Genomic DNA, 22,842 nt, shown 5'->3' with positions numbered 1-22,842 from the left:
CTCACAAAACAAGACGAAAAAACACAGGTAAATATTATAATAAGTTGTAACAAGAGATGTGTTTGCCAGAAACACAATGCCCCTTCTTGCGCCGCTTTGTAGCCATATATTTGCCTTTGACCTTGAAGGATGACCTTGACCTTTTACCACTCAAAATGTGCAGCTCCATGAGAAGTAAGAGATTGAATGGAGAAATGATTTTTTTTTGTTTTGTGCAGCTCCAGGACATACACATGCATGCCAAATATCAAGTTGCTATCTTCAATATTTAAAAAGTTATGACCAATGTTTAAGTTTTCAGATGGACGGAATATTTGATATTTGACCTTGAAGGATGACATTGACCTTCACCTTTCAACACTTTAAATGTTCAGCTCCAGGAGATACTCATGCATGCCAAATATCAAGTTGCTATCTCCAATAGTGAAAAAGTAATGGCCAAAGTTTTCGGACGGACGGTCAGATGCCATATATTAGACATTTGACCTTGAAGTATGACCTTGACCTTCATCTTTCACCACTTAATATGTGCAGCTTTATGAGATGCAAATGCATGCCAAATATCAAGTTACTATGTTAAATATTGAAAGAGATATGACCTTTAAAGTTTTTGGACGGACGGACGGACTGACATACTGACGGACAGTTCAACTGCTATATGCCCTTGTCAAATAAAAACGCACTTTTTACCAAAACACACATTTAACGCACTTAAAAGTGCGTTAATTGTGTGTTTTTGTTAACATGTGCGTTTTCAGTGTTCAAAAGTGCATTTAAGTGCGCTTTTTGTGCGTTTTTTTCTTTTCAAGTGCGTTATTTTAGTGAAAAAGTGCGTTTTTTGTGTGTTTTCTTTATCTGTAAGTGCGCTTTTGAGTGTAGATGTGAGCAAAATGTGTTTTTTATCTAAGAAGTGGGTCTTTTATTTAGACTACCACATTGACCATAAACATACATTTTAAAAGGCAATTAAAATAATATTTATACTATTAATATTATTTGCTAAAACCATTCAGCATGTTATATTTAAATATTTACAATTAAATATAATGTGTTAAGGGTGCTGTGTATTATTCAATAAATATTTTGGTGTTGAAATGACTGCCTTATCAGTATTTCTCAAATTATGTAATTTTTGGCTTAGACACAGCATGGAATCAGATAAGAGAATAGCCAGTCCCTATCAGTCCTCCATCTAAGCCTATCTAAGGGGTGTTGATATACTTTTGATTTGTTCAGGCACCATCTATTTGAGAACCACAGATAGGAAGTTATGTTTTGAAAACAAGCAGCATCAGCAACTGACTTTAAGCTAGATTTAGTACATGTATCAAGTGAACAACATGGTGTACGGAAGAAACCCCCTCCGGAAGAAACCCCCTTCGCTAAAAACGGCAGGGCGGAAGAAGCCCCCTCGCTAGTTTTGCATAGGCGGAAGAAACCCCCTCGCTAGTTTTGCATAGGCGGAAGAAACCCCCTCGCTAGTTTTGCATAGGCGGAAGAAACCCCCTTCCATAGCGGAACAAACCCCCTTCCAGACGATTTAGTTACATTCGAACGCACGGTAATTGTTTACAGAAATTCACTTTCATTTTCAGAAAGCTCCCGGAAAGCATGATTGCATGATTCAATTTTTTTTAAAGACGAATGCTTCGGTTATTGTAGGAAAATATGTACGAAATATCTTCGTCACTATCGGCTCTGGGCGCTAATTTTGTGTTTTAGCACCAGAAAGTGCTTTACAAATGTTATAAACGGGATTATCGGGAAATGAATATAAACTTGAAAAGTAGCAAGCCTGCAGTAATAGAGTCGGGTTGAAACGGATGTATTGGGGAATCTTTCGAGTCGGGATTTTACTACCTCTGCGGGAAAGACTTAACACTCAGGAAGGGGGTTTATTTCGCCTGTCTGAAAACACGAAGGGGGTTTATTCCGCCTGTCTGAAAACTCGAAGGGGGTTTGTTCCGCCTATGCACAACTAGCGAGGGGGTTTCTTCCGCGTATGCAAAATGTGAAAGGGGGTTTCTTCCGCTATGCCGTTTTTATGGAAGGGGGTTTCTTCCGAAGGGGGTTTATTCCGATAATAGAACAACATTAAGACATTATTCTAGTGTAAAATGTCTTGATATACTTTCAGCATGAAGTATTGTGTGATGAAAAAAATGTGTATTTACTACAATGTGTAAATCAACAATAAGTTTGTTGCAAAGGAGATTAAAAGTGGGTGTTTAAGACATATAAAGTGAAATGGTCTAGTTCAACAACTGCCTGTATTTTGGAATAATGAAGAACAGTCTGTTGCAACAGGTTTGTATTTTCAATTCTGCATCCCTTTTTTATTTAGTTTATTGAATTAATTATGATCATTATCATATTTATGTATTGTCACTGGGAAATGTAAATGGATGAGTAAATGTAATGCAATTTAAAGGAAAAACAACACCATTTGAATTATTATGGCTGTATTTTATGGTTATTGTCATCTTAAAGTTATTTATACCTTTTTTGGTCATTAATGAACAGATTTTTTCCCCCATATTAAATGAGAACTTTTAAATTTAAAGGTTAAACCCCATGGTGACCGTGAAATTTACATTGATCCGAAGATCCTTTGGAAAGAATGTGCATCATCGCATCGCCTGCCAAAAAAGGGAGCAAAAGGGAGACTACCTGATGTATGGACTTAAAATACCAGGTTTTACCCTGCACATGCTGGCCGACATGAGGGGAACAGGAGTGGTAAAACCGCGCCCTCTCCTTGACCAAGAAAAGCTGGATTTGTTTAGAGGTAAAACTATACAGGGTACTGGTTATTGCATTTTAAAGGTCCACACAGCAAAATGAGACCACGTATCTTGGTACATTTTCAAACAGTATTTTCTATCAAACGTATTTATTTATGAAAAGCGTTAAGTCACATGTGATCAGGGGATTAAAATTGCAAAATAAACAACCAAAAACAACAAGCAAACCAACTAGTTTTGATTTAAATTTATAATTTTTATAGCAACGAGATTACCATAACAGCAATATTCAACACTTACATTATAAAATATCTTTCAGGACCTGATCAAATGAGATCATGCACGAGACGCATCACGCAAAGGCTATGACAGTATAATAGTTGCAAAGAAGTTTGACCGGCTGGTAGCAGACATGGAGAGAAAGATGAGAGCTGCACTCCGCCGCCTCAAAGAAATGCTGACAGGCCTTGATTGATATGCATCTTTCTTATGTATATAGCTGTTCATGTGTATATACTGTACATGTTATTATAGTATGCTATTACTTTTTGTTTATTTATAATCAAATTATGTTTATATTTATTTCATCAAATTGCAATTGATATTTAATTACTCATGTATGTTAAAAAATGATGGTGTACATTAAAGTATAAAATTGAATTATATATATGTTTATATAATTATTGGTTTTTATTGCATATCTGAATTAAAAAAAAACTTTTAACAGCATATAATTGAATCAACTGTTAAGGCAAAAGATGCACCTTTAACGCACATGTGTGCTTTTTGTGAGTGTGTTTTTTACTGCCATTCATGTGCGTAAATTGTGCGTTTTGTGTAGGTTTAACTGTGCCTAACGTGCGTTAAATGTGCGCTTTTTATAATAAAAAAGCGCACATTTAACTCGCGAAAAGCGCACTTTTAATGCACTCGCTGAAAAGCACAGTTTTAACCCACTTAAAAGCGCACATTTTACACACATGTGCGCTTTTATGTGGGTTATAACTGCGCTTAAAGTGAGTTAAATGTGCTCTTTTTAAATAAAAAAGCGCACATTTAATTCGCGAAAAGCGCACTTTTAATGCACATAAAAGCGCACATTTAATACATATGTGTGCTTTTATGTGGGTTATAACTGCGCTTAAAGTGAGTTAAATATGTGCTTTTTAAATAAAAAAGCGCACATTAAACTCGCGAAAAGCACACATTTTACCCACTTAAAAGCGCACATTTTACACACATAAATGGCAGTAAAAAACGCACTTATAAAATGCGTACGTTTAACGCGCATTTAACGCACATAAAAGCGCACATTTAACACACATGTGCGCTTTAATGTGGGTTATAACTGCGCTAGTGAGTTAAATGTGCGCTTTTAAAATATAAAAGCGCACTTTTAACTCACGAAAAGCGCACATTTAACACACTTAAAAGCGCACATTTTACACACATAAATGGCAGTCAAAAACGCACTTATAAAAAGCGCACGTTTAACGCACATAAAGCGCACATTTTACACACATAAATGGAAGTCAAAAACGCACTTATAAAAAGCGCACGTTTAACGCACATAAAGCCCACATTTATCCACAAAAAGGGCACATTTTCTTGTTTTTGTTAAAAACTCACTCGGTAAGAAAAAGCGCACATAAAACGCAGTGCCAATACCGCCACGTTTAACACATGCAAAACGTACTTAAAAAGTACATTTCACTCACTGTTTTGTGAAGGGATATGCCACCCTACCGGGGGCATAAAAATAATAAACCAGTGTCATTACAAATCTGTGCTCTTTTTTTCCTGGATAAATTTGCAAGTGTTGTTTTTATTTTGTAGACATCATCATTTGTATTTTCGTCATGAAAAGAACCCACGGTCAGGAGTAAAGATATGAAGGTATAATATCACATACACTAATATTCATCTAGAGTCCTGAATGTGGGTTTAATTAATAACAATATGATAGAAAGTATATTGTTTTGATTTAAAGGCTAAAGCATCAGGACAATATTTACCAGTGTCTTTTAATCTCCATCAATCTTTACACAACATTATATACATTCAACCCCATTCAAACGGTCTCGAGAGTGTTTCAAATAAGCCTTATTCTTTCTATGCAATCGAGCTAAAATAAATTGGTTTAAACTACATTCAACCCTGCATATCTCGATTTAATATAATCATCACAACACAATATGGCATTGATTTCATTCATTCAAATTGTGCGAATGACATACGATTCATTGATTAAATTAACACTTTCAGTGCTGGAACCGAATTTTGAAGGCCTTTGCAAACAGTTTGGATCCAGAAGAGACGCCACAGAACATGGCCACAGAACGTGGCGTCTCATCAGGATCCAAACTGTTTGCTATTATTATAGTATTCTTTGAAAAAAATCAAAGAAAATGCTAATTTTAGAAATTAAGCAGATGACATTTTAGCAGATGACAAATTTCCCAGCATGCAAAGGGTTAAATGCCTACTACAATTTAAATAAACAAGAGCACCGCATAACGGGTGCCATGCTCGGCTACGGGTGCAGTTTTGAATAAATGAAAGCTTGTCAGAATATTTTTTTTAGAGGTCACAGTGACCTTGACTTTTGACCTAGTGACCCCAAAATGGGTGTGGCGTGTAGAACTCATCAAGGTACATCTTCATATGAAGTTTCAAAGTTTTAGGTGGAAGCACTTTGATTTTAGAGCTAATGTTAAGGTTTTAGCACGACGCGGACGTCAGACTGCGGACATCGGACTACACGACAAGCTGGCTATGACAATACCTCGGGTTTTCTCTGAAAACGCAGAGCTAAAAATACAGCTAAATATAATAACACTTACGATTTGGGTAAGTATAATTTTAACTAATATAAAAACATATATATTATTGTCTTTCAATAATTTGCACGCAAAAAATGGTACATTTTTAGTGATTTTGTTGGAGTGCATTTCAGCATGTGCATTTTACTACATATATATATATATATATATATATATATATATATATATATATATATATATATATATATATATATATATATATATATATATATATATATATATACAATTCTTTAGACCATTAAAAAAAACATTAGGCTCCGCAAATAAATAGTGCAGAATAACCAACATTTGATTTCAGTCTTTGTCTATAATAAACAACCCCTTGTAGTGTTATAATACTTGGACCACTTGCCTTTTGTGATTGTTACTATAAACATATTTTTGCTTGCCTGTTTTTTTTTTTTTGCATTCAATCCCCATACCATTGAAATTTGAAGATTCATAGCACAGCGGGAACAGATTTGAAACTTTAGCATATACCGATCAATGTCAAAAAACAATACAGCAATGACAAATAGACATTTCATATAAAGGCATTGTTCTGAGAATGCATGCATGTAAGAAAAAGCTCTTTCAGTTTTACAAAGTTTAGTGAAATTTGAGAATTCGCAATTGATTGATAATTCTTTTTGTTATATAGATGATGTACACTATACCTTGGCAACCACTTGTGAAATCGTGTCCATCACATGCCGGGTGATGTCGGCTGGTTCCGATGCTGCGTCCACAGGTATCACCACTTGACTCAAGGGCGTACTGGTCATATGTTCAAACACCACCTGTGAAAATACTGGTGCGGTCCAGTTAATATTTCAACAGAGCTTACCTTTTTCATATCATTTTTACTTTGAAATGTCCAAGTCATGCATGTTTTGCTTTTGTTTTCAAGATCACCTTTTTGGGAATGGAGCCAGGTCCGTTTGGATTGGAAAAAAATGTCTTGTTTTGACTAAAATTGGGAAATGAGTGTTTTTGTTATTTTTCAATCAAATACTTGAAAATTGAGAATTAAAGTGATTTCCCTTAACTTAACTATGGTTCAACTTATAGATCTTGATGAGAGATAAACTCAATGTTGAGATTAATTTTATTCCATAATTTAAGAAACCTTCAATTGGAATTTTTAGGTCCTATTGGGGAAAATATACACTTTTTTTCCATTGGGAATGGGTCCATCTACTTGCCCCCAATTTTTACGAAAAACACACACACTGCAAAGCATATTAAAAAGCAATCATCTGATAACATGGACCTAACTTGTTGAAGACTTGACCTGGCGCCAATTGTATAAATCTGGATAACTCTCCTCTCTTGTGTATCTTCATTTTTAGGACATCTTTTTGGGTGAGTGTTTATATAAAAAATAAATATCTGAACAGGTGCACATTATGGTTGAGTTTTTGTATAAGATTAAGGTCAGGTCTTTTACTTTGGTTATCTTAATAAAAAAAAAGGTTATCTTTTTAATTGGCTACAGTTATTTATACAATCAGCTGCTGGTGGCCTGGTTTCAAGTCACTTGTGGTCCAGATTAACACATGTCCTCGAAATTTTGAAAATATGACAGGAATACACAATTTTGCCATATTTCCCCCATAACAAGCAAAGTGAAAATGGCTTTTGCAACCAGAATAAAACTGAACAGTCTGCGAGTAACTTGCAGTCTGTTCAGTTTTAAAGCTGTTTGCTGCTCATCAGTATCTAAGAGTTGGAAATAAAGCGTATTAAACTTGAATCTAGCAAGAAAGGTCTTTAATTAAGTTTAACTATCTAAGGGACTACAAACACGTCAAAATACGTATCTAAGTCACAGTGGTAAAGGGTTAAAACGCACAAAGAAAATGACAGCCCTAAACCTTTCTGCAAAACGAACGGGTTTTACGCTTATTAAAAACCAGAGTGCATCTTTGACAAAATCCAGGGAAAGCCAACTAAATTTTATGTTAGTTATCATATTTTCATATATCGCTGTTGCCGTAATACTACAGTCAATTATTTGACTCTGTCCATAACATTTAAATTATGTATTTCTTTTGACCTTGCAGTCAAGGATAACCCATGAAAGTGCAAGCACTTATTTCCAATGGGGTCCTTTGGTTTTGCTGAAGAGACAGCAAGCAAGAGACAGTATTGAGATACAAGGAATCCGGGTGCGATACCCTAGCTCTTTGCGAATAGCTCCCTTGCTTCTTTTACGTGCTCAGTGTATAGCACCGATACACGCGAGATCTACCTGAATTTCATACCAGTACATCTCTAGTTGGGTGGGAAACACTTGAAGCATTTCTGAAATATCCAGTGCCCCGGCCAGGAATTGAACCTGGGACCTCTGGAATGGTAGACCAGTGTGTTACCACTCGACTACCGCACCACCAATGCATTATGAATTTAAAGTGTTTTAGCAAGTGCCTCATATTTCACTTAATTCGCAAAACATTTTACAGATAAAAACTGATTTTTGATTGTTTGTTTATGCCTGATGTTTAGATATGAGCCAAGCATTGGGATAAAAAGGTTTAATGAATTTGATAAAAGTTTCATCCCAGATTTGATTGTGCAGTCTGGACAGGCTAATCAGGGATGACACTTTCCACCTAGACTGGGTTTTTGCTAAGAAGAGATTTCCTTAAAGAAAAAAACTATCAGAGCAGAAAGTGTCATCCCTGATTAGCTGTGCAGACTACACAGGCTAATATGGGCAACACTTTACACATGCATTAAATCCCATTTTTCCACATTGAGGCTCATATATCTATTGAAGTGTGGGGAAAATTGTTAATACAATGGCTTGCAAAATTTGGTAATATATGCCAGTAAGCACCATATTTGTTAACTCTCTTCTATTGACCACGAGTAAAAAAAAAACGCAAAAGAGGGGGGAGGTTACTCTGTCAAAGTCAGTTTGGAGTTAATAAAGTCAGCACTCACATTGAAGGAAGATACCTCTGTCAGTGTGAGTTTGAAGTTAATATCAGTTCCAACATTGGAGGGAGATAACTCTGTCAGCATCAGTTTAGAGTTAAAATCAGCACTCAAATTGGAGGCAGATAACTCTGTAAACATCAGTAGGGAGTTAAAATTCGCACTAACATTTGAGGTAGATAACTCTGTCAGCGTTAGTAGGGGTAACAATCAGCACTTACATTGGAGGCAGATAACTCTGTCAGCGTCAGTTTGGTGTTGTTCACTGTGAGATCTGATCTGTGAAGGGTCCCTGATGCGTTCCTCTCTGTCATAGTCCCAGAGTACAAGAATTCCGCAAAAGAGTTCTTCATACCTGGCTCTGGTACAAGGAGTACGTGGCCTTCATAATTGTCGTGTGCTGAAATTTTATACAGGTTTAAAATTAAAATTAATAATTGTATGTGATATTTAATATTGTTTTAAATCATCATCACTACAAAAACTACACTATCCTAATTATATCCTTCACAGCCACTACCAACATCATCATCAATATCATCATCATATTTACCACGACAAAAACCATCACCACCACCATCATCACTTACATCATTATTATCACCATCACTAACACCGCTAGCAAAAGCAGAATCATTACATCATTACAATCATCGTCAGCAGACAATGCAGTAACCTTCAGTTGTTGTCACCGTTATAACCCAGATCTTAGAATATGTTTCCTATTCAAATAATCATAAATATAATAAATATCATCATCATCATCATCATCATCATCATCATCATCATCATCATCATCATCATCATCATCATTTTTTCCATGTTGATAGGATAGTGTACATTTTTGGTCAGCTACCAAATATATTGAGTGTGTAAATATATTGAGTGTGTAGACACATTTGAAATAATCTGTAATAGTTACATGTAGTTAGCCTTGAGAACCGTTAAATCTGAAAATTTAGATTAACGCAAGAGATGTGGCAATGTCGCAAAACAAGAATTTGGTCTTTTTACCAATCAATTTATTCTCATAAAAACACTTTGCAAAAGCATTGACAATGTCTGCATATAACATACATACACACACATTTCAGTCCCAAACCTCCATCAAATCTCTAAATATTGAGTGGACAAAGTCAAACCTCCATCAAATCTCTCGTTATTGAGTGTACAAAGTCAAACGTCCATCAAATCTCTAGTTATTGAGTGTACAAAGTCAAACCTCCATCAAATCTCCAGCTATTGAGTGGACAAAATCTCTAGTTATTGAGTGGACAAAATCTCTAGTTATTGAGTGGACAAAGTCTAGTTATTGAGTGGACAAAGTCTAGTTATTGAATGGACAAAGTCAAACCTCCATCAAATCTCTAGTTATTGAGTGGACAAATTCAAACCTCCATCAAATCTCTAGTTATTGAGTGGACAAAGTCAAACCTCCATCAAATCTCTTGTTATTGAGTGGACAAAGTCAAACCTCCATCAAATCTCTAGTTATTGAGTAGACAAAGTCAAACCTCCATCAAATCTCTCGTTATTGAGTGGACAAAGTCAAACCTCCATCAAATCTCCAGCTATTGAGTGGACAAAATCTCTAGTTATTGAGTGGACAAAATCTCTAGTTATTGAGTGGACAAAGTCTAGTTATTGAGTGGACAAAGTCTAGTTATTGAATGGACAAAGTCAAAGCTCCATCAAATCTCTAGTTATTGAGTGGACAAATTCAAACCTCCATCAAATCTCTAGTTATTGAGTGGACAAAGTCAAACCTCCATCAAATCTCTCGTTATTGAGTGGACAAAGTCAAACCTCCATCAAATCTCTAGTTATTGAGTGGACAAAGTCAAACCTCCATCAAATCTCTAGTTATTGAGTGGACAAAGTCAAACCTCCATCAAATCTCTCGTTATTGAGTGGACAAAGTCTAGTTATTGAGTGGACAAAGTTTACCATTTTTTCGTAACAGTTAGCTTCACCTTGACCTGACTTGCCTCCCTGGTGCGTAGTTTGAATGAATGAATGATACCAAAATTTAACATATTGCAATTTAGAATCTAAATTTCATCTTGCAACCAAATCTAACCAGTCTAACAAGCTGGTCATAGCTATAGGATGTGGTTTGTGCATGCTCATACAGACACATATATTTAGATTTATTTCAATAGTTGTTGAGATATGGAGATGTTTTATGCACAAGTTTACAAACATTTTCAACTTCAGAAAGGGGCATAAATCTGTTAACTTGTATGTCAGAGTTTAATAATTGGCCTTGGTCAGTGACCTCCCATATTAATGACCCTGAAAACATGTTTAACCCTTTCCCTCTCAGAAGCGCAGTAAAAGGTTTGATGATGTTTGCTTCTCATCTAAAGGTTGGAAATGACGCCTTTAACACTTGAATCTAGAAAGAAAGGCCTTTTATTAAATTGAACTTTTTAAGAGACTACACATGCGTCAAAATACGTATCTAAGTGGTAAAGGGTTAAAGATGAAATTTAATAATTGTATTAGAAACAGTGAAAAAGAGATATTGCATATTTATCAAAACCACATAAATACATAGACACAGATGTAGATAGCAGCAAATAGGTAAGTAGTATAGCTCAAACTATTTGATAAATAGTACAGCTTCAAACAACTAGGTGAAAAATGATAATAACAAGATTTCAGTGCCTTAAACACCCTTAGCAATTATCTGAGACCCCAAGGATCAATTCTAAGCTGGTAGTGTTCAAAAGGTTTCATAAAAGCCTTCAAAAGATATCTGCCCCAAAACCTGGCAGCCATGTTTTTCCATGAGTGGGTTTTTATGAGTGGGTAACACCTGTGTTTTCTAGTGTTTAAATGATTTTACTATACATATAATAGCCTCATTTGAAAAACTTTTCCGTCTTTTGGCGATATTTGTTTTTTTCTTCAATGGACAGGGACAATATCTTATTTGTCTGAGAAATAATTACAAAAACAATAAAACTTTTATTAAGATTGCTCAAACAAATGAGACATCTAGACTGGTGTTCACAAGTTTTTATCTCATGTATAAACCTTGAAACAACAAAATTCAAATCATCTGAGGTATCATTGGGATGAATGTTTTCACCAAGTTTTATATGGGGGCAATTAATGTGTCCTCTACAATGTTCAAAAGTTTTTTCATTTTATTTAATCTCATGACTTAGTTTTTCAAAACACATATCATCTGGACTAATGTTCTGATTACATTTCATGAAGATTGGGAAATAAATATGACCTCGAGAAATTCACAATGTTTTTCTTTAATTTGATCTTCTGACCTTAGTTTTGGATCCTACATGACTAATAAAACAAGAGGGCCTAAAAGGCCCAAAGCTGCTCACCTGAGATAACAAGAGATTATTGGGACAAATCTTCTAACCAAGTTTCATGAAGATTGGACAATAAATATGTGGCCTCTAGAGTGTTAACAAGGTTTTACTTTCAAATTAGCCATATATAGCCATATAAGGAAAAATGCCCCGCACCCTGGTGGCCATGTTTTTTAAGAAACCAAAACCATTTTCGAGCTCATCCAAGATATCATTGAGACAAATCTTCTGACCAAGTTTCATGAAGATCAGAAAATAAATGTGGCATCTAGAGTGTTAAAAAGGTTTTACTATAGCAATATAAAGAAAAATGCCCCGCCCCCTGGCGGCCAAATTTTTAAACCAACCACCATCATTTTGAAACTCATCAAATAAATAATTGAGATGAATGTTCTGACCAAGTTTCATGAAGATTGGACAATAAATGTGGCCTCTAGAGTGTTAACAAGATTTTACTTTAGACATATATAGCCATATAAGAAAAAATGCCCCGCCCCTTGGCAGCCATGTTTTTCAAGCAAAGATTATCATTTTCAAACTCATCCAAGATATCATTGGGACAAATCATCTGAGCAAGTTTCATGAAGATCGGAAAATAAATGTGGCCTCTAGAGTGTTAACAAGGTTTTATTATAGCCATATGAGGAAAAATTCCCCGCCCCTTCGCGGACATGTTTTTCAACCAACCGGCATCATTTTTGCACTCGTCCAAGATATCATTAGGATGAATGTTCTAACCAAGATTCATGAAGATCGGACAATAAATGTGGCCTCTATAGTGTTAACAATATTGTACTATAGCCACATATAGCCATATAAGGAAAAATGTCCGGCCCCTTGGCAGCCATGTTTTTTAAGCAAAGGTTACCATTTTAAAAATCATCCAAGATATCATTGGGACAGATCATCTAAGCAAGTTTTATGAAGATTGGAAAATAAATGTGGCCTCTAGAAGGTTAACAAGGTTTTACTATAGCCATATAAGGAAAAATGCCCCGCCCCACTGGCGGCCATGTTTGTCAACCAACCTGCATCATTTTCGAACTCTTCCAAGATATTATTGGGATAAATCTTCTGACCAAGTTTCATGAAGATTGGGCAATAAATGTGGTCTCTAGAATGTTAACAAGATTTTACTATAGCCATATATAGCCATTTAAGGAAAAATGCCCCACCCCTTGGCAGGGGGTTTTATCTGATTTTGGGGAAAGGGCCTGGCCTTTTTTGAGGGGAAAAAAAAATGCGCGAAATGCCGATTTGGGGGAAAAAAACATGCGAAACGTCGGATTTTGGGGAAAATAAGAAAAGTCTTAAATAATCAATTTAACATATTTTACGGTTTTTAAATTAAATTCAAGGCAAAAGATAATTTAATTATGCAATATGTTATATTTTCTACACTGGATCAGGTTAACTTGTGGATTAAAAATGAAAAAAAAAAATTTGGGGGGGGGGGGAAATGAAATCTGGGGGAAAATTTACCTGCTGAGGGGAAAAAATATCCGAGGGGAAAGGGCCGTTTTGCGGCGGGTCACAAAGAAGGAAAAAAATTCCTGCTTGGCAGCCATGTTTTTCAAGCAAACGTAACCATTTTCCAACTCATCCAAGATATCATTGAGACCAATCTTCTGACCAAATTTCATGAAGGTTGGACAATAAATGTAGCCTCTAGAGAGTAAACAAGGCAAATGTTGATGCCGCACGACAGACAACGGTCGATGGACAAAAGGCGATCACAAAAGCTCACCATGAGCACGTTGTGCTCAGGTGAGCTAAAAATATAATTGGGACAAAATGTTTTGAACAAGTTTCATACAGATTGGGCAATAAATATGTTGCCTCTATAGCATTCACAAGCTTTCCTTTAATTTCACCTAGTGACATAGTTTAGACCCTATGTGACCTAGTTTCGAACTATGTCTAGATATCATTAAAAAAAATATTGTGACCAATTTTCAGTAAGATTGGGCAATAAATTCGATCCCCAGAGTGTTCATCAACATTTTCTTTAACTTGACCTTGTATTCTAGTTTAAGAACCCGCATGGCACTGTCAAAAATTCAGCCAAGATATAATTTGATTAAATGTTCTGAGAAAGTTTCAAAGAAGATAGCGCAAAGGCAAATGTTGACCACACACAAGGCAAGGCACAGGACAACGGACAAAAGCAATCACAAGAAAATAATATTTATAGCATTACATTTTTTGTCTGCAGTAATTTTGGGACATCCATGAGTTTTAATATTCTTGGTCCCACAGAGATAGGCAAGGTCAGTCCCGCGCAAGTAGCAACTAAGAATCTTGTTGCTATGGGTGACGTTTTCCAGCATGGCAAATGTGTCGTCTGACAATCTCTTGCAGCCATCCAGATTCACCTAAAATACAATAAGATTTGGTACAAGCTATGTCTTTGTGACATAGTGAAAATACAGTGAATTTTAATTTTGAAAATGTCCTGGTGACCACTGCAGTGAATTTAAGAATTTAAAATTGTTTTTATGAAAACTGCATACAATTTAGACTAAACAAGAGCTGTCACCAAAGGATGACTTATGCCCCCTATAAACGCTTGATAGAAGTTATGAGCTTTTTTCGAAACCTAAACGCAGATTTCGAAACCTAAGCGCGGGTCCTAAGTTCAAGGTCAAGGTCACAGGGGTCAAAATTTGTGTGCGTATGGAAAGGCCTTGTCCATATACACATGCATACCAAATATGAAGGTTATATCTCAAGGGACATAGAAGTTATGAGCATTTTTCGAAACCTAAACACAAAGTGTGACGGAAAGACGGACAGAAAGACAGACAGACGGACGGACAGTCCGATCACTATATGCCCCCTTTTCTTCGAAAGGGGGCATAAAAATGTCTTTGTGACAACTTTAGTAATTTAAACAAAAAATGTCTTTGTGACAACTGCAGTGAATTTAAATTTAAAATATGTCTATTTGACAACTGCAGTAAATTTAAATTAAAAATATGTCTTTGTGACAACTTCAATGAATTTAAATAAAATATTTGTCTTTGTGTCAACTGCAGCGAATTTAAATTTTAAAATATTGACATTTGAAATGAATTTAAATACAAACAATGTAAGTGCAAGCTATTAAATTTTTATTATCTTGCATAAGAAAGAAAAAATCATGCAATTGTAAAAATCATTCAAATTTTTGTTTGTTTAATTTAAAACATCTTTTGTGTTGTTTTTATTATTGCATTAAACATTCTAATATGTTTATCAGTTTTTTTTCATTGAAGGGACTGTCAACCGCCAATTTGACGAAAAAAGAAAAGTTTTAAAATACCGTATTTTTTTTACAACTATTAGTTTATATTGATTAAAATATCACGACTGGTATATTACATTACTTGAAAAAAGTTCATATTTTCAGTATATTCGGTAATAAAATTTTGCGATGTGAAATAGAAAGTACAATGCGAAAACAGGTGACATAATGATATACACACTATAAATAAAGCAGGATTTATCATTTTATTTTATATATAAAACATATACAATCCACCACGCTTGCACAATTTGCATTCCTGGGTTTACCACCTGACGATGATGATCAATCTACTTGCGCTATTTATAGTTAACTGGTAGTTACCTGGTAGACATACCCAGTAAAATATATTACCGAATATACTGAAAATATGAAAACTTAACAACTTTTTTCAAGAAATGTAATATACCAATCGTGATATTTTAATCAAAATAAACTTATAACTGTAAAAAAATACGGTATTTTAGAACTTTAATTTTTTCGTCAATCGCTGTTGACAATCCCTTTAAAAAAGGTACGCTATGCTGTTAGCAGCGGATAATTTTGTGATACAAAAATAAGACTATATTACATCCTGCCTAAAACATTGATCAACTGAAAATAAACCTTGTAAAGAACAATTTGTTTAAATCAGAATTATTGTTAAGTCTTATTTAATCTAAGTAAATTTCAGAAAAAACTAGTTTTTGAATGCTATTGAAACATAATTATCCTTCGTCAAAAAGGCATTTATTAAAATGTTCCAGATAATTATTATTAATTTGTAAGGGAATTGTAAAAGAATTACAAATATTTGTAAATTCTGCTTGTTAAGGTCACGTGATTTGATTAAAAATTCTCCCTTTTAAGAACCGCTTCCCCGTCCCCAAGGATAACGAATATGCCGTGATGAGGCTTCTATGTGGGAGCAATGAACTTAATGCATGTACCTTTATAATAATTTTAATTTATATTAATAATTATTATATTTAACATTTAATTAGTATAATCAAAATTATAATAATAATAATTATAATAATTATAATTATTATAATAATTTTCATAATAAAGAGTGCTATTGTTTAACTTCCATTGTTTATCTTCTAATAAACATTCATATGGGTTTCCTATGCACAGGAATTATACCCTGAGTTATCAAGAGGCATGAAAAATAACCAACAAATTATCAAATTTAAAAAAAAAACACTCTGATCATTTGTATTCCTTATTCCTTATACGTCTCCTAAATAAACAACAAACACAACGATATAAATTGAAAATACAGCTTGTATTTTGGTATCCATGCGTACGACCAGATGACACATTTATAACATATGACAATAAACAAATGTGAACAATTCACATTTTAATATAGATTTCATAACTCATACATGAATTAACGCTCATATAGTTTAAAACAACAACAAAAATATATTCATGCAGATAATCATTTTCGTGAGAAAAACTTGTCAATATTTTATATCCAATAAAATATTAAGAAAATTTACGTGTTCTCTGGTTCGTATCGCAAAGCCGAATGGCTATTCCATGAGCATATTTGCCTGCCAAAACAATACACTGAGCGACCCCTACAGGAGACTTTCTTATGCATAGGAAAATAATTTTCCTCTAATTCCACTGGGGGCTGACGAGGTATTAGCGTAGTCCGTTTCGCTACGAAGTCGGGTATATGTTTTACTACGAAAACATTGTGTACATACACTACTTAATCAGGCGAGTTTCATCTTTTCTGGTGTTTATGGATTAGAGAACGGAACATCCAGTAATGGTAGGTACTTATTTTCAATAACAAACTAATAACAAATGTGCGTAGTTTCAGCCTGTACATTTATTTTGAGGTAAAATCGAAATATTTTGATTTGAAGCAATGCATAAGGTGGTTATTATGTTAAAATAGCCAATTACGGTAACTTAAATCGAATAAAACTACATGTTACTTTGATTCATTGTACATTACACATTTTAAAGTACAAAAACGGTTACGAACATGTATTTTAATTATTCAAATGCTTTGTTTCGAAGGAAATTACAAGTCGCTTTATGTATAGGTTTCGCACAGAGTATGTATTGGTTGTGCTACGAAGTACAAATATAATGTATAGGTTACTCAACGAAGTCTCTGTATTCTTTTCAGGACATATCACATGCAGTTTGCAGTTACTGCAGACTACCATTTCCCAGTGCAAAAGATGCTGTGCTTAATTCTGCGCATGAGCATCCAAACGAAAAGGTTCCCTTTATGTGGGAGATGCCTTGTGACACTGCACCAGGTGTACAATACAGAAATCGCACGTTCAATATTATGGGTGGCGACATTAAAAAGTATGCTGAAAATATTACATTCAATCCGGTTTCTGGCAAATTGACAATTCCGACAAAATCTACAGTGACAGAAAGTCCTGTGCGAAAGATATCACGAATTAACACGCCCATTGTCAGATATTTCCCGAGCCAGTGGTACCTTCGGACAATGTAGACACAACCGGGATGGAACCGCCAGAGCGCCGGTTTAATTATGTACCGTAGCTATACCGGGACTCTGTCGGCATTCACCAGGCTCCCCGTAGCTCTGCCGGGGTCTGTTTGGGCCCCGGTGGAGCTATGGTGCCGTACCGGTGCAGTCCCGGTTGTTCACAGTGCCACGCCGGTCGTTGTCGGTCCTTCCCGGTGACTCGCGGTTAATCTCGATGGTATTAAACATTTTAATATTTTACCGATGGAGCCCCGGTTGTCCCCGGTTGTCTACGGTTCATCCCGGTGGAGCACCGGTTCATCCCGGTATGGCCCCGGTTCATCCCGGTAGATGCCTGATCACGCACCGGGGCTCCGCCGGCATCATAGTGAGACCGGACCTTAAGCGCATTGTAACACGAGGTAAATTTACCGGCCGTCATGTACACAGTAAACAATAACCTGTGACAGAAACCCACTGTCAAGCCTTAACAACAATACATTGATTAGGAAATTGCGGATTTGTGCCATTGGGGTCCTACTTTCCACACCTTACGGCTGTTACAGGTGTTGATTTTACAGGTAAAATCATGTATACGAACATGAAATTCATCTCAAAATTAATTGGCGATAACCGATTTTCAAGAAAATCGCTTTGACAAATAAAATGTAAAAATCAAAATCCGTATGAGATAAAGAAGGATCGAAGTTTGGACATGGGATTTAATTTGACATATGCAGAGTTTCGAGATAACATAACGAGCATCGAATTTTATTTGATAAAGAATACCGTATGCTAAAAACCTATCGTCGGTCTCTATCCAAAAGAACGTATAAGGGATTGTCACAAGGTGAAGATGCGTAATTTATATTGAGACCGACGACAATAGATTCTCGACTCTCAACTGTCGTCTTATATATGGATTTTCGATATTGATCGTTTCCTTTGGCCGAGTCGTGAATTTAATTATATCATAATAATGTGCATTACCATGTCGACTGTGCGCTTCGGATCATGTTGTGTCGTTGTTACTATCTCTTCCTCAAAGGAAACATCAAGCCACTCCTTGACTCTGTATTTTAAAAAAACACATGTTCTTTATTTCGCCTTTGAGAGATAACCAATACGTCCTCTGTGAGAAACGCATACACGCTAAAGCGTTGTCGTAGCGAGGCATATACGTATACTGTCAGAGACATGATCATACATAATACTACTATTTAGCCTTTATTTCTGACAACTGGGTCACCCTATACATTTCTGAACACACCAGTGGCTAAACGATACATACATCAATATGGAAATTGTAAAATTGTGTCAATTAAACATAGTTGTAAACCTTAATTGCATTTTTGTAAAATAAAACTTGACTTCGGTTTGATAAATCAGCGGTAAATTTAATGTTTAACGCATAAACCAGACACATGTTGAATCATAATTTGATGTAACAGACCTATGAAATGTCATTGTGCTTAAATTCAGAGTTTTGTTATTACAAAAGCATAATCTCACCTGTTTTAAACACAAATTTCCACTAATCCGTTCTTCGATGTCATGTGTATGTACATAATGTTTTCGTAGTAAAACATATACTCGACTTCGTAGCGAAACGGACTACGCTTATACCTCGTCAGCCCCCAGTGAATTCGCTGCGCTCAAACTAGGAAAATTATATTTCTTATAAAAGCTGTGTAAAATTTTAAAAAAGCAAAAAAAGAAGAGAGTCATATGCCATATGAGGCAACTGCAGATCCACACCAGTCTTAGTCGTAACACCAGGGGTGTCTAAGCTCTTGACCAATTTAATGCACACGTGTGAACACTGGTCTGAAGCTACTGTAGCCATATATGGCTTAAAGGGATCTTTTCACGGTTTGGTCAATTGACAAAATTAAAAAAAGTTGTTTCAGATTCGCAAATTTTTGGTTTAGTTATGATATTTGTGAGGAAACAGTATGACTGAACGTTTGCCATGGTCTAATATAGCCAGTATATGCGTCTTTTGACGATTTAAAAACATAAAAATTATAAAGCGTTGCAACGCGAAACGATTGAATAATTTGGAGAGTTCTGTTGTTGTCGTTTAAATTTGTGAAACTACGAAGATTGCTTATATAACGTATAAAATACGCATCTTATGTATGCTTGGCAGGATAGCTCAGTTGGCTAAATCGTTTTTACTTCAGGATTCCAGGGGTCACTGGTTCGAGCCCTGCTGCGGGCTACTTTTTTTTCCCTTTTTAAATTTTATTTTTGATTTTTTACTGGAGCTTTTAAAATTTAATGTTTACATTTATCAATAAAAAGCATTTAATGACAAACTACAAAACATGCCAAAATCTGTGAAAAGATCCCTTTAAGACCGATTGCATGCTGGGATATTTGTCGTCTGCTAAATTTGTGTCTGCTGAATTTCTAAAATCATCATTTTCTTCACTTTTTTTCAAAGACCACTATTACAATAGGAAACATTTTGTGGCGTCTGACAGGGCCCTCAAGCTATCAAATCTGCCGCCGAATTTCGTCGGCAATCCCCCACCTGAAAAGTATACTTTTTTCCCCGTTTGGGGGGAAAAATTCCCCTTAAAAAAAAAAAAAAAAAAATTTTTTTTTTTTTTTTTTAATAGAAAGATGTGTCTCATGATTATTATATCTCAATTCTATTTCAATTAAATCTTTTCAAACATACTAAATTATGAAAAATGCAATGAATATAGTGCAAACATGTACAAATGAAATAATGAGAGAGTAAGTAAAAAAATCCCCCAAAAAGGGAAACGCCGCGAAAATTCCCCCTCCTAAGGGCTGCGGACCCCTTCCCCCAAAGTAGTGTGAGGGCCCTGTCTGATCTTGATCCAAACTGTTTGCAAAGACCTTTAAAATTTGGTTCCAGCGCTATAAGGGTTAAGACCCATTTTTGTGGCTCATATGATCTTCAATTTAATACATTTGCAATTAAAATAAGATCAAGTTTATTTATAAAGCGGAGATGATGATAAGGAACCTGTTTTCTTTTAAAACATCTGATGAAAAACTAAATTTTTGATGCACTTTTTTACAAAGAGTTATTGCGCATTATTAACATATATGATAGGTCAAATGCAGTAATTCTATGCATTTCCTTTTAATATTTCACTTAACCTTTATTTCAGGAACATATTGATACAAATTTTCTCTTAATTTTGTAGTGCATTGAAATTTCAATTGAACATTACATTTGTTGAAGGCCTGGCCAAGGACAGGGCACAGGACTTTTTATGTAAGTAGTTTAACAATGATAATTTTGTGTGCACATGAAAGTCGCATTATTTCAGGCATTAATGTGAGATGACAATTTCATAATGGGTATGGTGTCTGCTTAGTTATCAAGAGGTCCCAAATTCGATCCACACCATTGTTTTTTTCTCTCACTATTTTGAGAATTATGTCCCTTTGGATTGGGAAACATCAAATTGAAAAAATATGTATTTTATTTTTTGTCAGACAAAAACTTATAAATTGAGAAAATGAGTTTCGAATCTTACTAAGGTTCAAACCATAGAGCTGCATAGGAAAATTAACTGAATTTAGCATTTTATTTTCAAAAAACAACAACAACAAAACTGCCCCAACTTTGACCAAAATACACTACCCACTATGGCAGCATTAATAATATCTGCTCTTAACAACAAAGTACTGGTTCTCACCCAAGAAGTGTCTCAAGAGTGTCTCTTCAGCTCTTAAGCTTTATGATTCAAATGTAAATGAGCTTAAGTAATTTTGTCTTAAATAAATAGAATATCCCATGAAAGTCCTACCTCTCTCAGCTTAACAGCTTCCTGGAGAACTGTTGCTAGGCAACGCATCCCGTGATCTGTCACATGCTCGCATCCTAGCAGGTTGATGCTGGTAAGTTCCTTGAATGAGCCCTGAAATAAAATATTGAAATATGATAACTGATGTTATAACCAACACAATATAAGCAAACAAAAACTGTTCATCACGCAATCTATTATTCTTAAATGTCCAGTTTTAAAACACAATGTTTCAAGAAAAGTTCTTAATTCTTTCCCAAGACTTGGAAACTCATACATTCACTTAAAATTTAAAATAAAACAAGAATTATAAGCTTAATTTTCAATAGACTCTGGCTATACATTCTTTTTAATACATTCCGGTACGTTCATAACTTAAAGGGAGATTATACGATTTTTTTATGTGTTAAATTGTAATATATTGATAAAATATGTTACAATAACACAAAATAGGCAAGAAAAATTATACATTGAAGACGAATTTCATAAAATGCAGCAAAGACAAATTAGCGCCCCGAGCTGATTGTGACAAAAATATTTCGTACATATTTTCCTACAATAACTGAAGCATTCGTCTTTTTATTAGTATCAGAGTTAGTGTTCGTGTGTCGTATGAATAGATATCGTTGCAGGAATTTAAAATTAACTGTAAAGCTAAATTAAGATTCACATCGTACGTGCATGATATATATTTTGGCGAATTCGACTGTACAGACATTTTCTATTTCAGAATTAAATATCTGGCTTATTAGGCATTTGTCCACACATATTCTTCTTAACTTTTATTTTAATTTATCTTGAAATATATGTATAATAAGTTTTTTACACATTTAATATAAATTCATAAATATTTGACAAAATCGTATAATCTCCCTTTAAAGAAATGTTCCTTACTGCACCAAACTTAGAAACTTACACATTCTATTTGGGCCATGCTCTGTGAAAAAGGGGTTTAAAGCATGTGCGTAAAATGTCTTCCCACTTCCCACTTGCCGCCTCAACTTTATTTTTGCTAAGAGGAGACTTTAAGAAGAAACGATAAATATCATAAAAGTGGAAAGTGTCATGCCTGATTAGCCTGTGCGGACTACACAGGCTAATCTGAGATGACACTTTACCCACATGCATTAAACCCCGTTTTCACAGAGCGCGGCTAATTTACACTTTCTTTGTTTTAAAGAGCTTTATTTTTAGTAGACTCAGGCTTCATGCATTTGAATACATTTAGTTGTTTCTAACTGAGTTTTTACTTTGTTGGCACCGTGGTCCAGTATCATGTGAAGGAGGCCATCGTTAAAGTAGCCATTGCCTGCGAAGTTGATCTGGTCAATCCACTTGTCTGACTCCAAGGTGTCCTGGAAAAACAGGAATGTAAACATACTAGTATGTATCTATAGTTGACCCCCATATCTGTGAGTCCCCTTGCAGTATTCACAAATTCATCTCAAGAAAACCATTTT

The 22,842-nt window shown here is 35.1% G+C and overlaps 1 protein-coding gene and 1 non-coding gene across 2 annotated transcripts in view; both read right to left on the bottom strand.

The window, feature by feature from the left end:
• LOC127863956 (uncharacterized) overlaps window positions 1–22,842 on the bottom strand; it is a 63,972-nt gene that overhangs the window by 29,056 nt on the left and 12,074 nt on the right. The window contains exons 3-7 of the mRNA XM_052403633.1: window positions 22,633–22,737; window positions 21,386–21,496; window positions 14,051–14,225; window positions 8,731–8,909; window positions 6,244–6,366 (exon numbers count right to left, since the gene is read on the bottom strand). Of these exons, the coding sequence (XP_052259593.1) occupies window positions 6,244–6,366; window positions 8,731–8,909; window positions 14,051–14,225; window positions 21,386–21,496; window positions 22,633–22,737 (693 nt within the window). The remainder of the gene's footprint in view (window positions 1–6,243; window positions 6,367–8,730; window positions 8,910–14,050; window positions 14,226–21,385; window positions 21,497–22,632; window positions 22,738–22,842) is intronic.
• Trnag-acc (transfer RNA glycine (anticodon ACC)) lies at window positions 7,887–7,966 on the bottom strand. The gene has a single exon. It is a non-coding gene; the product is annotated as a tRNA-Gly (tRNA).

Source organism: Dreissena polymorpha, unplaced genomic scaffold (assembly GCF_020536995.1).
Source record: "Dreissena polymorpha isolate Duluth1 unplaced genomic scaffold, UMN_Dpol_1.0 chrUn067, whole genome shotgun sequence".
NCBI lineage: Eukaryota > Metazoa > Mollusca > Bivalvia > Myida > Dreissenidae > Dreissena > Dreissena polymorpha.
The sequence above is the reverse complement of the archived record's forward strand: the minus strand, read 5'-3'. Positions and strand labels throughout refer to the sequence as shown.